At 43.4% G+C, this 17789-nt stretch overlaps 1 protein-coding gene across 1 annotated transcript in view; it reads right to left on the reverse strand.

Moving 5' to 3' along the window:
- Positions 1–984: 984 nt before the first annotated feature.
- LOC141047570 (E3 ubiquitin-protein ligase TRIM32-like) overlaps positions 985–17789 on the reverse strand; it is a 38606-nt gene continuing 21801 nt past the window's right edge. Inside the window, exon 3 of the mRNA XM_073542691.1 lies at positions 985–5612. Within this exon, the coding sequence (XP_073398792.1) occupies positions 5250–5612 (363 nt within the window). The 3' untranslated portion in view covers positions 985–5249. The remainder of the gene's footprint in view (positions 5613–17789) is intronic.

Raw genomic sequence — 17789 nt, forward strand, 5'->3', positions numbered from 1 at the left:
TACCTGATATGAAGGAACAATGACCTCTGCTTTGTCACAATTAGGATCATAGTTTGACTTTCTACATCATGTTTGATGTGATGACACCCCAATCTTAATCCTTTACAGCTGGGATCTGTTCAGATGTTAGAAGCTACCCTTTCAAGGTTTTACCAGTATATAGTTCATACAAAAAGCTGCATCCTCGCTGCTACTAAAGGTTGATTTAGAGGATGTTTTATAACTATATCCCTTTCAAATATCTTATAAACTCTCTGTTTTTTCTGTGAGATAACTTGTGAGGAATATTAGCTCTCACAATATATGTTCTTGCAAATTGAGTAATACTCTTACCTGCCATGATAAGTTAAGCCTACATATCATTTAATAATACTAGGACTAGAATTGTTATGACCTTTGACCTGTGAGGCTCAAGACAGGGCATTAACATGTTGCCTGTACTTGGTGATTGTTTGGGATCCCCCTGTTAATATGGGAACCCATATCACCAACCAAGTTGGTTGCTTCATCCATTTTATTCGGTATTATCTGTGGACTTTCTTTGTTCTATTTTTTTTTACCTTTACCCTTCCTTTTTCACCTTAACCACACCTCTATTTCCAAGATTGGGAATCATTACACTGAACACTATGAATGTTTTTTTTGGTGTAAAGGTGTGTTCATATGGGACAGGTGATAAAAGAGACCTCAAAAATAGAAGAGGTTACTATAGTATGCGGAATCTTTATCATTATGTGTAGGGTCTTGTCCCATAATATTCATGAGTTTAACTCACCCACGAAACATAAAAAAGCTTTCTTGGATTGCTCTAAACATAACCCTGACATTCTATGTCTATAAGAGACACATTTTTCTTCCTCTTCTTGCCCTAAATATTTTAACTCACAATATTCCAGATTTTTCATCTCCTCTCATGAAAAAAAAAACAAGAGGAGTAGCCGTTTTTCTCTGAAATAATTTCCCATTACAAATCACAACTTCTTATTCTGACCCAGAAAGGTGCTTTATTATTTTACTCAGCTCACATCAAGGATAAGAAATCTGCATAATCAATAGCTATTTACCTATTTTAGCACAGCTACCGTATTTTTCGGACTATAAGACGCACCGGGCTATAAGACGCATCCAAGGTTTTAGAGATGGAAAATAGGGAAAAAAATATTTGAAGCAAAAAATGTGATAAAATATTTAATAACATAAATAACATACTATTATATGTGGTGTTATTATATATAATTAATAGTGTGTTATTATGTTGGAAGCTGCGGGTAGCAGATGGTGCTGCGGGACCAGTGTGGTGTCTGTAAAGTACTATATGAAGATGCAGGAGGGTGAGTATAAGAATGGGGGCACAGGGCTTATATTTAAAGCACCACTCTCCAGCACTGAAAAATAACTCTAGATTATTTAAGATCCCATGGGAGAACTATAACTCACAACATGTCCTGCAGATCGTATCACATGCTGGGAGTTATAGTTCACCACAGGAGTGGCAGAGTGCTTTTTTATGCATTGTAATTACTATACTTTTAATTAATTCTTACTTGTACAGGCTGTGCTCACATCAACGATATGACCCGTCAGGATCGCTGGTGCATCACTAAATGGTCGCTAGTGAGCTGCCAAACAGGCAGATCTCAGCAGCGACGCAGCAGCGGTCGTTACTTACCTGTCACGCAGCGATGATGACGTCCTCCGCCCGAGTCCACGCGATCAGCGATAGCCAGCGGGGGAGCCGGTCAGAGGTAAGTGTCAAATGTAGCGATATCGCTAGTGATATCGCTGCTGCGTCACAAAATCGGTGACGCTTTAGCGATATTGCTAGTGATATCGCTATGTGTAAAGCCCCCTTTACACAGTAGCAAATATGCACTTACAGAGGTTCTCTGGCGAAAAGAAGTAATCACCTATCCAAAAGACACATTCAGTATTTGGTCAGGATTTTACCGCAGTATTTGTAAGCCAAAACCAGGAGTGGTGATAAATACAGAAGTGGTGACGTATTTCTATAATACCTCTCCTCTGATTTTTCCGCTCCTGATTTTGGCTTACAAATAAATTATGTAAAATACTGAACGTGTGAACGTGGCCTGATGGTAAATAATAACGTATTGATTGGTGAAAGTCTGACATCTGGGACCCACACTGATTGGCCGAATGTGGAACTTTTATCCCCATTAGAACGGAGCTCATATGCGACGCAACCACTGATCCATTCATTCCCTAAGTGGGTGCACTTGGCTTTTTCTGGAAGCCCCAAAGAGCAAGAATGCAGCTGCAGACAAATATCCCACCTGTTTGCTACATTTTAAAATGGGGATAAAAGTTCCCCAGTCTTCAGATCATTGCGGTATCCAATGGTTGGATTTTTCCAAGAGTGGATGGTGGGTCTGTGGAAGGTTCGAGGGGTGGAGGCGGAGCTGAGCTGGAGCCTGGGCGGAATGTCAAGGGGGCCTTGAAAATTTTGCCAGTATGGGGCTCCGAAATTCCTGGTGGCAGCTCTGGTCTCCATCTTTATCAAGGGGGGATTGCTGCATCTTGTTAGTGCTAGAGTTGTGATTTGGGCAGGTAAATACTGCTTTCTTTTTTTGCTGTTTTTTTAAATTTTTTGGAAATGTTATAGTCTTTGTGGCTTTGCTTTTAATTCTGACATGAAAGAACCTGTCCTTGTTTTATGCAACCCTTAATTTGGGCAGTTATGAATCATCTTACTATGGTCCTCTAAAAGGAATCTATCACATCAGAAACCTCTATTTACCTGCAGGTATATGGTTACTCTGCAGGTAAGTGGCGTTACAATGCTTAATGGCATCCTAACTGATGGTGCAGCTATTAGGAAAGTCTGAACTTATTTCCTCCTAGGAGACTCTGGCTTTCAGTCATTTGGGCATGCACGAAGTGATTACTCACCGCTCTCAACACTACTACCACTTTGACAACGCATGTGAGCAGCGAACAGTCAGTCGACATGCCAGGACATGCTGACAGCCAGCGCTCACAGTGTATAGTGAGCGATGAATGTTCTTTGCATGCCATCATCACTGAAAGCCAATGGCTCCCAGGAGGAATAAAGTGCATTTTATTGCAATAGCCAAACTTTCAGTAAGATGACCAGGAATCATTGTAACACTATTTACTTGCAGATAAACCCAACATCTGCAGCTAAATAACATTTTGCAAGGTGACAGGTTCCCCTTAAAGGGAACCTGTCATGTCAGATAATGCTATTAACCTGCTGAGATCATATAATTATCATTGGAAAGGTACTGCTTTACTGAAAGTATGACTGCAGAGAGAAAATAAGCCTTATTATGCTAGGTTCATATAAGCGTTTGAGTCTGCAGCGTATCATCAGCATGCACAAATGCATGCAAAAACGCATGGAAAATGCATGTTTACGCAGTGTTTTTTATGTGCATCATGTTATGCATGACGGGAAAAATGCTGCGTGTGCATGCGTTTGTATGTCTTTTGTGAATGAGTTTGTGTTGTTTATGCGCATGCGTTCGATATGATACCATACAAAAATGGGTGTGTCTCATGAGATTCGCCGCACACTGCGAAACGACGCATGCGTATGGAAAAGCATGCAAACACATGTCACTGCGTACACTATGTTAAATATATGTACGCATGACGCATGCGGATCTATGCGGATCAAACGCTGTGCACACAGACGCAAATGTGAAACCAGCCTTACTTCGGGAAGTTGACGACTTTCAATCTTTCAGTAATACAGGCCTGAGGATGCAATTACAGTCACTGCTTTACAGTGCATCCTTGCAGAGCCCGCTGTCAGTCAGTGCCAGTGTTTACAGGTGCCACTCTCAGTATGGTGGGCAGTGACTATAGCTACGCTGGCATGCCGGTATGACTGAAAGCCTGCAATTCCTGAAAGAAATAAAGTACATTTTCCCCCAGGTGCTGTGCTTTCAGTATGACGACCTGGTACCTTTCTAACACTATTAACTTGCAGATTAACCCTATATCTGCAGGTCAATAGCAGTATCCTTCATGACAGCTTACCTTTAAACATCCATACAGAGAAATACAGCCATGAGGATAAGCCTTAAAAACTTTTAGTAATCTTTACATACGCCTTAATAGGTGTAAGTGCTACATTATATATTCCGTTTGCATTATATGTAATTCATTCAGAGCTATAAAATATATAGTTCTCACAGAAGTTGTGTTGTAAAAGTTTCCAAAGCAATTGCTTAAAGGAAACCTGTCACCAAAAACACTATTAACCTGCAGACATGGGGTTAATCTGCAGGTTAATAGTGTTACTAACCTGCCTGAGGCCCACACTTACCTGAAAGCTAAAGACAAAAAATTATCTTTATTCTTCCTGGCAGCATTCAGGGTTTCAGTCACGGGGGTTATGCTGGTGCGAGTTCAATCACCGCTATGTATATTCAGAACAGCGGCTGTAACTGCGCCCATGGCACTTACTGACACTGGCTGTGCATTGGGGCTGGCTGTTGGCACCCTACAAGTATGCAATGGCACCCCCACTCAATGACAGCTGACTCTGAGTGTCCTTAACTGATCCCTCAACTATACACAGAGTAGTGTAACACAAAACAATAACAACAACAGAACGTAGTGTGCTCAGTCAGAGGGTGGGGCACAGGGCTAAAGGCATGTTTGCACATTCATACATGAAAGGCGGAAGAAAAATGATGGAACCCAAAAGGATCTTCGAAATACGTGAAAATCTCCAGACACTAAATGTAGCAAAACAGGAAAAGTGCCAAGAAAGGGAACATGCAAACAAACTGCAGGACAAACAGTACAGAAAACCTCAGCAGGATAATCCATCACTGGGGGGCGAGCTGGGACTCCAAACATTCATCTAATTTGTAACAGCCAGCAAATGCTGCATCTGCCAGAAGAGTATAATTAGCCCCATCACCAAGATGTGATAGGACAAACCAAAATGAGGAAGAGAAAACACCTGCATAGAAGCAACACAGCAAAGCAAAGACAAGAGCATTATCAGCAGTTGGATAGAGAAAACACAGACTGTGGTCCAACAGAGAGGGAAACCGACTCACAGCCAGAGGTCACTGCCTCAAGTCATGACTCTTAACCTGCATTAGAATAATTAGCACACAAAGTATTACCGCACCACTACTGCAGTAGATGAGATGTTTCTTTTTTTTACATCTTCGGAATTATATTTCTCTTATTCTTATTTCACCCATTTACTGTTCAAACATTGCGTTCTCATAATTTACATTATTTTATAATGCTATCCCCTGTTTATATTTGAACATTTTCACACTGTGATGGTAACAATCAGTAACAACCAGAAGACCATTCTTTGTTACTGTGATACCACAGGGTCCCTCGAGGTCCTGTGTCACAACCAGTGCAACCAAAGATGAGTCCGGATTAAACATGGTGACATGGTTCTTGCCTTTATCTGCTACTAGAAAATTGCCATTTACATCCACACAAACTCCAGATGGATTTAAAAAATTGAAATGGCTGCCATAAGTGGGTCCAATTGTCTTTTTAATTGTACGTTCATTGTCTATAATCTTGAGACAACAACCTGCGTGTTTTCCAAACAATTGTCCTTCTGTCACCAGCAAGTCTTCATCCTATGGGAGAAAAAAATATGACAGCATGTTACAATATGGATAACTATTAGGGGGAATTCACATGGCTTGGGTTTACTGTTCCTGGGCATACAATGGTTGTGGCTTGCTATCTCTACATTGGAGAAGGAGGGGATCATCTCGGGGTTTGGAGGACACTGTTGCCAAGGCCTGAAGACAGACACTGCTTGGGGGGGAGCACTAACGATTGCAGTAAGAAAAAGGTTGTACCTTTTAAGAAAAGTTTGCCTCATACGTACAGTTTGCTGTAAAAACAAACAAACTGTGCATTACTTACTGTTCTGGGTCCTTTGCAGTGTCTATGCTGTTGTCTTGTTATATGGCGGCAGCAGTGACGTCGCAATAATATTGCTGCAGCCAATCCATGAGCTCAGTGGCTCTGCTCATGTACACATCACAAGCCTCACTGAGCTGCTGACTGGCTGTAGCAACTTCAATTTGACATTACTGCAAGTAACAAAGGCTAGGGCAGCGGTGGGGACTCTGAGATGGACCCCGGAAGGGTAAGTAAAGAACAGTTTGTTTGCTTTTTTTACAACAAATTGTGCATATGAGGAATAGTTTTCTAAAAGGGGAAAACACCTTTAGAGCAGTCTTTAAAAGGAAAACATAGTTTTTTTTACTTTTAAAAGGAGCATTATGTTTAATACTTTTATACCTTACCTACCATTTTCTATTTAAAATACTGGTGTATTTTTATATTGCAGAGGGGCCTTTGGGCCTCCTCAAAGATAAGGTCCTCCTATAGCAACGTTCCTGTCTATTCCAAACCCTCCCGATGGCTGCTAATTTGTGAAGTAAGGACTATGATATTAACTTTTAATGATTGTATTTCCAATGTTAGATCATTTCTTTATTTTGTCCCATTTTTGTGTAAGAGCAAAATACCCACAAGCATTTTGCTGCCCATCCCAAGTATGAGGTATGCCTGTACAAGGGATTAAACAATGTTGTTTGCCAAGGTAGAAATGCTACACAAAGCAGATGGTATACAAGACAGGTTGTAACAAGTTTTCACTTTATCAAGTAGGGGCTGGTAAAAACAACAGAAAACTGCAAACCTTTTTAATCTTTCAGTTTGACAACGCCTAAAAGATTCTTTGGTCACACAAGGATAGGTCTAGTGCTTCAGTCTGCATGACTGGTAAATTTGCCACTTCCCATCACAACTCACCAAATATTGCACAACAATCTAATACATAAAATATATTATTCATCTCATTTAAAGAGAATGCACATACTTTCCATATTTGAATTCCCAGTCGCCAGACATTTATAAGCCATACACCCATTTAGACCAAGAATAATCCTAAACCACCAAAAATTATGTGCTGAAACATTATTATTATGGTATTGTAAGGTAGCGCTGTCATTGGGGTAGGGGATACTCGCTTGGCAGCCAATAAATCACATCCGGCACAGGTTTTCCATAAAACAATCACAGTCCATGCGGTTTATTTAGGCATCATAAACCGTGACCAGCAGCATAAAGTTCATATTAACAGCATAGCGTCCATGACAGAGCTTCCCTCTGTTATCCCTGTGGTCACAGAGGTTATGCCATACGTAGGCTCTCTTAGCCTCACAGTTATATCCCTTCTCACTCAGGGTTTACCTCATGGCTGCTTCTCCATACTGCAGACATTCATTCCCTCCAGGGAACTGTCAGACACGTGCAGCCATTAAACACAGCGTTCACTTGCTGTCAGGAAGACTCTCTCAGATGGGACCTTCCAAAACGGACCAACCAGGTCCAAGCATTCACTCCATGTCACCTACCCTGGCCACCTTATATGGTCCATAGCCATGCCCACATTGCTATGACCTCATCACCGGTCCTTCAACCACTCATACACACTTTACAATAGCGTTCTTAAACACACTCCCTGGGTGGGTTTGTAGGTAACTGGTCTCGCCCATCTCACCAGCTACCTGGAGACTTCCCAAACACATTGAAACAGCACCTCAGCGGTATCAATGCTGATCAACACACGCACACGTCTTCATCCCAAGGCCATCCACCATGAGATACATAACGGTCATTCAGTATTCTGCCACTCATCCTCTCTCCTGGGACATCCACACAGCGCCCCCTAGCGGACACAGTGGTCACTATACCACAGTATTTTTCATGTAATTTTTATATATATAAATGGGAACTTGTCATGTTGTACATGCAGTCCGATCTGTGGAATGGATGGTATAGGGATGCTGAGCAGAATGATATGTGGGTTTGTTGGAAAAGACTTAGTATGACTGGTATTTTATTTATTGAGTTCCCTAGGATATGAGCCCAGTGGCGGTCCTACTAGCTATCTCTGCATGCCCAGTCATATAGAGAAGACTATCAGTCACTGAATAGGACTGCCCACTAGACTCTTACAAGCATAAGAGATTCAATGAATAAAACACTATTTATACTAAAAATTTTGCCTAAAAAATGCCTGGAGATCACATACTATTTCAAACACAACAGGTTCCCTTTAAATATCATCACTTCAAGACACCATGTTCTTATTTACAATGAAGTGTCATGGCTTGGTTTTGGGACTTGATCCATTGACCTCTTGCTGTGTGGTTGGTTTCCCCCTCTGCTGGGCCACAGCCTATTCAGTCTCTGTCCACCTGCTGATAGTTCTCATGTCTTTGCTTTCCTTTCCTTGGTTTGTTTCTATTCAGGTGTCTCTTACTTTCTCATTTGGTTCATGTTGGGAGGAGCTATTTATACTCACCTTGTACTTGCCTTCTTTGCTGGCTATACTTCATGATTGATGGATGTTTGGTGTTCCAGCAGCTCAGCTAGAGATTATCTTGCCTGGTTAATCTCTGTTGCTTTGAGTCCTCCTCCCCAGCACCCTTTCCTTTTTTACCTTTAGGGTCTGGGAAGTTTCCACTGTTCTGTTTGTGTTTTGGTTCTACCAATTTTGCTCCACTTTTCCTGTGTGGACACGTTCTTGGGCCTGGACCTCATCTTCAGATTTATGTTTAATTCATTTTATAGTTCTGACTGTTTTAGTGTTATTCAATATCTATAGATGGGGTGCAGTCAAGGATATTCATGGTCAGCCGATGTTGAGTGGGGGCGCCATTACATTACTTAGGGTGTCAACCTCCATGGCTAGGCAGGGACTAGTCAGGGTCAGATTAATTCCTTTTCTAGCCTGAACAGGGATCTGTTGTTTGCAAGTGTTGTGACTTTCCTGGTTTGTATGTAACCATGTGAGTTTGTTTGCATAGTCATAACATGAAGATTGTTCTTAATGACATTGGCTGTATGTTTGGGGTCATCCTGCTAAAGAATACATTTGCTGTCAATCAGACACCTTCTTGATAGTATTGCGGATAGATCCACATGTATTTCTCAACACTGAGGACACAATTAATTTTGACCAAGTCCCAAATCCCATTTGCTGATATGCAGCACCAAAACTGTAAGGAACCTCCATCATGTTTCACTGTTGCCCGCAGACACTTATTGTACCACCCTCCAGCTTTTCAGAAAACAAACTGCCTTCTATTAAAACCACATATTTATATTTATTACTCATCAATCCAGATTCCTACTGCCTTTTTCCTGCACCCCAGTTCCTATGTTTTCATGCATATTTGAGTAACTTAGCCTTATCATGTTGAAAATACAGTTTTTGGCTGCAATTCTTCAATGAATAGCACTTCTTACTAGACTTTTCTGACCAGTAGATGATTGTACCTGGGTCCCACCAATTGCTGCTAGTTCTGAGCTGATGACACTTCTCAACATATTCCAATTTGTGTTAGGGTTAGGGTTAAGATTAAAGTTTGATTTCAAAAGTAAAAAAAATGATTATGATATGACAGCTAGTGTTGAGCACAAGTGCTCGCTACTCGATTTTGTGCCGGGTGCTTGGGTATGCACGGAATATCGTGGATAACGTTTTCTTGTTTTTCTTTGGGAGGTGTCTAACAGCCCTGAAACATACAGGGCGGGTTCAAAATGCTTACTATGCCCCTGTCATGTCGGACACTGTTCGCACCAGGGTGTCCGGCAGACAGCGGTAATACCCCATCCTACCACATGGTTCTCAGCGGCGCTGGGTGGTCTTCTGATCTGGCTTGGATTGGGTTAACCAGGCTGTCATTCTGGCTGAGGGCTTAGCCACGCCCTCTATCTTTAAATTGCCCTGTGTGACTATGGGCGTTGCCGACTATAGCTCTTGCCTTGTGCTAAGCGATACCGGTCTGGAGTGGTGGTCTAAGGAGCATACGGTTTCTGGTGTAGTATATTCCATTGTTGCCATTTTGCCTCCCTGTGTTGTATTATTTGGTTGCCCTTGCACATTACTGTATTCCCCTGTGTGTACGCGGTGTGGTGCATTTCCGTTATCCCTGTCCATACTTATTTGTGGGGTCTGGTGCTTGGTCTCCTCACTGGGTGGAGGGTGGTGGGTTCAGCTTAGGGCTGGACAGGAGACAAGGACAGGGTGGAGGCCCAGGCAGGCACACCTTCAGTGTAAACCCTGGGTTGAGGGACAGACAGGGTTTCCCCTAGACTGAGGGACACTGCAGGGGCCCCGGGGTTTCAGCCTAAAGTTACCTAGGCTTCCCATGACATTATAGTCGGCCCAAAAAAAAAAAAAAGGAATTATTTACCATGGATCGTATATATAACCAAGCAGCTGGAGGCTCTGTCCATACAGGTCACTGAACTGAGGGGGGCGGTCTAGCAACAAGGCCTCTCAGTTCCTGCTGTGCAAACTGAGGCAGCAGTCAGGGCAGCTGAACCTAAGTTACCTCTCCCTGAACGATTTTCTGGTGATCGCTGTAAGTTCGTTGTATTTCGTGAATCCTGCAAATTGTATTTTCGCATGCGTCCTCTCTCCTCAGGAAATGAGGCTCAGCGTGTGGGCTTGGTAGTTTCCTTGCTGGGTGGTGACCCACAAGCATGGGCGTTTTCACTATCTTCTGATTCATCTGCATTTGAGTGCGTAGACCTTTTTTTTCTGCTCTGGGTTTAATCTATGACGATCCTGACAGACTGGCGTTACAGAATCTAAAATACGCTCTCTACTCCAGGGTGAGCGACTGGTGGAGGATTACTGTACTGAATTTCGTCGCTGGGCTGTGGACACACAATGGAATGACCCTGCAATAAGGAGTCAATTTTTGCACATGGTTTCTGAAAGGGTTAAACAAGCTCTGCTAATGTATGAGACTCCCGCTTCTTTGGAGGCTGCTATGGTGCTTGTAGTACGCATTGATCGCCGCTTTCGTCAGAGGTCGCAGGAGACATTGCCTGTGGGGGGAGGGGCAGTCTCTGGTGAGGTTGCCTCAGGTGAATCCGTGGAACCTATGCAGATCGCTGGTATATCACATACACATAATAACAAGCATAAATGTCCCTTGCCCGGAAAGCAAGGGGTCTGTTTTTTTGTGGCAAAAAAGGACATTTTATTAATGCTTGCCCCCTGGTACCTAAGAAAGACATGCCAGCGGAAAACTGCTAGGCTCAGAGGGTTTGGAGGAGTCTAGTCTGAGCCTTTGCATATCCTCCGTGGTGGTCTCCCAGTGTATGCTCCCTACCAAGGTAGTTATCGGGGGCCAAGAGCTGTCAATTACTGTATTTGTAGATAGTGGTTCAGCCGCTAATCTCATTGATGAAAAGTTTGCACGTACTGCGGGATTTAAGGTGGAGACGCTGCCTAATCCTATCCGGGTGGTTACCATCAATGCCTCCCCTCTCTCACAAGGGGAGATTAAAGAGTTTGTGGCTGATGTAAAACTTCACATTGGGGTCCTACACTCTGAGCGGGTAACATGTAAGGTGCTCAGTAATTTACCTGCTCAGATAGTTCTGGGGTTTCAATGGTTGTCTATGCACAATCCGGTGATTGATTGGAAAACCCAGGACATAATTCAGTGGAGCAGATACTGCCAGGAGAGTTGTCTGGCCCTGTGTATCTCCGCTGTGACTCCCAGCATCCCGGAGCCACTGCTGGACTTTGCTGATGTATTTTCTGAAAGAGGTTGTTCAGAGCTGCAACCGCACCGACCCTATGACTGTGCTATTAGGTTAAAACTGGGGGCCAAGTTACCAAAAGCCAGGATGTTTAATATCTCAGGTCCTGAGAGGCAAGCTCTCAAAGAATATATTGCAGATAGTCTAAGCAAAGGGCACATCAGGCCTTCATCTTCTCCATTGGCGGCGGGGTTCTTCTTTGTCAAGAAGAAAGATGGCGGATTACGTCCGTGTCTGGATTTCAGGGAACTCAACCAGATTACGGTTCGTGACCCCTACCCGATGCCACTGATACCTGATTTGTTCAACCAGGTGTCTGGTGCCAAATGGTTTTCCAAGCTTGACCTCAGGGGGCGTACAATCTCATAAGAGTCCGTCAAGGGGATGAATGGAAGACGGCAGTTAATACCCCTGAGGGTCATTTTGAGAATTTGGTGATGCCATTTGGGTTGACGAGCGCGCCAGCAGTATTTCAACATTTCATAAATGATGTCTTTTCTCATCTCTTGGGGAAATTTGTTATTATATACCTTGATGACATTCTTATTTACTCACGTGACCGTGATGCACACATAGAGCATGTTAGGCAGGTGTTGCAGTTGCTCAGGGAAAACAAGCTCTATGCCAAGCTTGAGAAATGTGTATTTGTCATCCAAGAATTACCTTTTTTGGGTTATGTAATTTCCCCCTCAGGGTTTAAAATGGACACCGCTAAGGTGCAAGCGGTGCTGCAGTGGGAGCGGCCTGATAATCTCAAGGCACTTCAGCGATTCCTGGGCTTTTCAAACTATTATAGGAAATTTATTAAGAATTTTTCTATGATTGCTAAGCCGCTCACCGACATGACTAAAAAAGGTACCAATTTTTCTGACTGGTCTGAGGCTGCTGTGCGCGCGTTTGAATTCCTCAAAAACAGTTTTGCTTCAGCTCCCATCCTGGTTCAGCCTGATGTCTCCCTACCATTTACCGTGGAGGTGGATGCATCTGAGGTTGGAGTGGGGGCGGTACTGTCTCAGGGTCCATCCTTGGGCGAATTGCATCCGTGTGCCTACTTCTCCAAGAAACTGTCGCCGGCCGAGCGTAATTACGATATTGGTAACAGGGAATTGTTGGCCATCAAGTTGGCATTTGAGGAATGGCGACACTTCTTGGAGGGGGCTGTCCATCAGATTACTGTTATAACAGACTATAAGAATCTGCTTTATTTAGAGTCTGCTAAACGCCTGTCCCCCAGACAGGCTCGCTGGGCGTTATTCTTCACCCGGTTCAATTTTTTTGTGACATACCGACCAGGTTCTAAGAATACTAAGGTGGACGCCTTGTCCAGATGTTTTCTGGGTGGAGAGCCACGTGAGGATCCGGTGCCTATCCTGCAAAAGGGAGTTGTGGTCTCGGCTCTTACGACAGAGGTTGAGGCAGAGATTGCTGATGCTCAGGAGGAGGTACCGCCGGATCTGCCTCCTAATAAATCATTTGTGCCACTACACCTACGCTTAAAAGTGTTAGGGGAACATCACGATACTGTCCTGGCGGGTCACCCAGGAGTTAAGGGCACTCTGGAACTTGTATCACGTCGTTTTTGGTGGCCCAAAATCCGGCAGGACATGGCCTCATATGTGTCAGCCTGTACCACGTGCGCACGGGCCAAGACACCACGCTCCCGTCCTGCTGGCACATTGCATCCTCTCGGTGTGCCCAGTAAGCCATGGACTGAGATTTCCATGGATTTCATTACGGATTTGCCCTCCTCGGCTGGGAACACGGTCATTCTGGTAATAGTTGATCGGTTCTCTAAAATGTCGCATTTCGTTGCTTTGCCATCTTTGCCCAGTGCGAAGACCCTTGCTCAGGTATTTATTCGTGAGGTGGTCAGACTTCATGGTGTCCCGTCTGACATTGTATCTGAAAGAGGTACACAATTTGTGGCAACATTTTGGAAAGCTTTTTGTTCACGCCTAGGGATTAAATTGTCTCATTCATCGGCTTTCCATCCTCAGTCAAATGGGCAGACTGAGCGTATGAACCAAAACCTGGAACAATACTTACGCTATTTTGTGTCTGACAATCAGGAAGAGTGGTCGGCGTTTCTTCCTCTGGCTGAATTCGCGATAAACAATCATTATCAGGAAACATCTGGGGAATCTCCTTTCTTTTGTGTTTATGGTCAACATCCCCAATTCTGTACCTTGCGCCAAGGGAGCTCTGCGGGCGTCCCTGAGGAGGACCAGTTGGGAGCACAATTATCATCCGTTTGGAGGAGAGTAAAGCAGCGCTTGCTGAATGTAGGTTCTAGGTATAAACGTGTGGCTGACGGTAGACGTGTGCCTGGTCTGGACCTGTGTGTGGGTGATTGGGTGTGGTTGTCTACAAGGAACATCAAACTCAAAATACCATCGCTTAAGTTGGGGCCCAGGTTCATTGGTCCATTTAGGATCTCCGCAATTATCAACCCTGTGGCATTTCATTTAGAGTTACCTGCCGTATACAAGATACATAATGTGTTTCACAAGGCGTTACTTAAGAAAGTCGTGGGTGCTGTTGATGTTTCTCCCGTGCCACCACCTCCCGTCTTGGTGGATGGCACGTTGGAGTTTGAGGTGTCCAAGGTGGTTGACTCTCGGGTAGTGCGTCGCACTCTACAGTACCTGGTCCACTGGCGTGGCTATGGTCCTGAGGAGAGGACTTGGGTGCTGGCCTCGGACATACATGCGGACCGACTGATTACAGTGTTTCATCGCCGCCATCCGGACATGCCAGGTCCTCGACATTGTGAGGTTCCTGGGGTCCCTCGTAGAAGGCGGGGTACTGTCATGTCGGACACTGTTCGCACCAGGGTGTCCGGCAGACAGCGGTAATACCCCATCCTACCACATGGTTCTCAGCGGTGCTGGGTGGTCTTCTGATCCGGCTTGGATTGGGTTAACCAGGCTGTCATTCTGGCTGAGGGCTTAGCCACACCCTCTATCTTTAAATTGCCCTGTGTGACTTTGGGCATCGCCGACTATAGCTCTTGCCTTGTGCTAAGCGATACCGGTCTGGAGTGGTGGTCTAAGGAGCATACGGTTTCTGGTGTAGTATATTCCATTGTTGCCATTTTGCCTCCCTGAGTTGTATTATTTGGTTGCCCTTGCACATTACTGTATTCCCCTGTGTGTACGCGGTGTGGTGCATTTCCGTTATCCCTGTCCATACTTATTTGTGGGGTCTGGTGCTTGGTCTCCTCACTGGGTGGGTGGGTGGTGGGTTCAGCTTAGGGCTGGACAGGAGACAAGGACAGGGTGGAGGCCCAGGCAGGCACACCTTCAGTGTAAACCCTGGGTTGAGGGACAGACAGGGTTTCCCCTAGTCTGAGGGACACTGCAGGGGCCCCGGGGTTTCAGCCTAAAGTTACCTAGGCTTCCCATGACAGCCCCTGGTTAAAATACTTGAAGAGTGTGGTTTCCAAAATGGGGCCACTTGTGAGGGGTTGCCACTGTTTAGGCACATCAGGGGCTCTCCACACGCGACATAGTGTCCACTCTCGATTCCAGCCAATTTTGTGTTCAAAAGGTCAAATGGTGCTTCTCCCCTTTTGAGCCCTGCCGTGTGCCCACAAATGGTTTATCGGCGTGCTAAGGAGAAATTGCACAACAAATTTTGTGGTCATTTTCCCCTGATACCCTTGTGAAAATAAAAAAGTTTGGGTCTAAAGTAAATTTTATGTGAAAAAAGTTAAATGTTTATTTTTTCCTTCCACATTGGTTTAGTTCTCGTGAAGCAACTGAAGGGTTAATAAACTTCTTGAATGTGGTTTTGAGCATCTTGAGGGATGCAGTTTTCAGAATGGTGTCACTTTTGGGTATTTTCTGTCATATAGGCCCCTCAAAGTCACTTCAAATGTGATGTGGTCCTTAAAGAAATGGTTTTGTAAATTTTGTTGGAAAAATAAGAAATCACTGGTCAATTTTTAACACTTATAACTTCCTAACATAAAAAAAATTATTTTTCAAAAATTGTGCTGATGTAAAGTAGACATGTGGGAAATGTAATTTATTAACTATTTTGTGTGACATAACTCTGATTTAAAGGCACAAAATTAAAAGTTTGAAAATTGCTAATTTTTTTGCATTTTTTCCAAAGTTCACTTTTTTTCATAAATAAGTGCAAATCATATCGAAGAAATTATACCACTTTCTTGAAGTACAATATGTCACGAAAAAACATTCTCAGAATCAGTGGAATACTTTGAAGCATTTAGAGTTGTTACCACATACAGTTGTGGCCAAAAGTATTGACACCCCTGCAATTTTGTCAGATAATACTTCCTGAAAATGATTGCAAACACAAATTCTTTGGTATTATTATCTTCATTTAATTTGTCTTAAATGAAAAAACACAAAAGAGAATGAAGCAAAAAGCAAAACATTGATCATTTCACACAAAACTCCAAAAATGGGCCAGACAAAAGTTTTGGCACCCTCAGCCTAATACTTGGTTGCACAACCTTTAGCCAAAATAACTGCGACCAACCGCTTCCGGTAACAATGAGTTTCTTAAAATGCTCTGCTGGAATTTTAGACCATTCTTCTTTGGCAAACTGCTCCAGGTCCCTGATATTAGAAGGGGGCCTTCTCCAAACTGCCATTTTTAGATCTCTCCACAGGTGTTCTATGGGATTCAGGTCTGGACCCATTGCTGGCCACCTTAGAAGTCTCCAGTGCTTTCTCTCAAACCATTTTCTAGTGCTTTTTGAAGTGTGTTTTGGGTCATTGTCCAGCTGGAAGACCCATGACCTCTGAGGGAGACTCAGCTTTCTCACACTGGGCCCTACATTATTCTGCAAAATTTGTTGGTAGTCTTCAGACTTCACAATGCCATGCACACGGTCAAACAGTCCAGTGCCAAAGGCAGCAAAGCAACCCCAAAACATCAGGGAACCTCTGCCATGTTTGACTGTAGGGACCGTGTTTTTCTCTTTGAATGCCTCTTTTTTTCTCCTGTAAACCCTATGTTGATGCCTTTGCCCAAAAAGCTCTACTTTTGTCTCATCTGACCAGAGAACATTCTTCCAAAACATTTTAGGCTTTTTCAGGTAAGTTTTGGCAAACTCCAGCCTGGCTTTTTTATGTCTCGGGGTAAGAAGTGGGGTCTTCCTGGGTCTCCTACCATACAGTCCCTTTTCATTCAGACGCCGACGGATAGTACGGGTTGACACTGTTGTACCCTCGGACTGCAGGGCAGCGTGAACTTGTTTGCATGTTAGTGGAGGTTCTTTATCCAACATCCGCACAATCTTGCGTTGAAATCTCTTGTCAATTTTTCTTTTCCGTCCACATCTAGGGAGGTTAGCCACAGTGCCATGGGCTTTAAACTTCTTGATGACACTGCGCACGGTAGACACAGGAACATTCAGGTCTTTGGAGATGGACTTGTAGCCTTGAGATTGCACATGCTTCCTCACAATTTGGTTTCTCAAGTCCTCAGACAGTTCTTAGGTCTTCATTCTTTTCTCCATGCTCAATGTGGTACACACAAGGACACAGGACAGAGGTTGAGTCAACTTTAATCCATGTCAACTGGCTGCAAGTGTGATTTAGTTATTGTCAACACCTGTTAGGTGCCACAGGTAAGTTACAGGTACTGTTAATTACACAAATTAGAGAAGCATCACATGATTTTTTGAACAGTGCCAATACTTTTGTCCACCCTCTTTTTTATGTTTGGTGTGGAATTATATCCAATTTGGCTTTAGGACAATTCTTTTTGTGTTTTTTCATTTAAGACAAATTAATTGAAGATAATAATACCAAAGAATTTGTGTTTGCAATCATTTTCAGGAAGAAACTGAGTATTATCTGACAAAATTGCAGGGTTGTCAATACTTTTGGCCATAACTGTAAATTGACAGTGGTAGTATATCCTATTAACCCTTGTGAAAATGAAAAAATTGTAGATAAAGCAATATTTTGGTGGAAAAAAGCAATTTTTCATTTTTTCTCATTCCAGTTTGCCATCAATCCTGTGAAGCGCCTGAAGGGTTAACAAATTTTCTGACTGCAGTTTAGGATAATTTCACAGGTGCAGTTCTTAAAACGATATTATTTCTTGGGTTTTTCCAATATATAAAGTCACTTCAAAAATGAATATGTCCATAAAAAATAGGATTTGTAAATTTCCTATAAAAA

The sequence above is a fragment of the Dendrobates tinctorius genome, unplaced genomic scaffold (assembly GCF_039654945.1).
Source record: "Dendrobates tinctorius isolate UK_male_01 unplaced genomic scaffold, ASM3965494v1 ptg000128l, whole genome shotgun sequence".
NCBI lineage: Eukaryota > Metazoa > Chordata > Amphibia > Anura > Dendrobatidae > Dendrobates > Dendrobates tinctorius.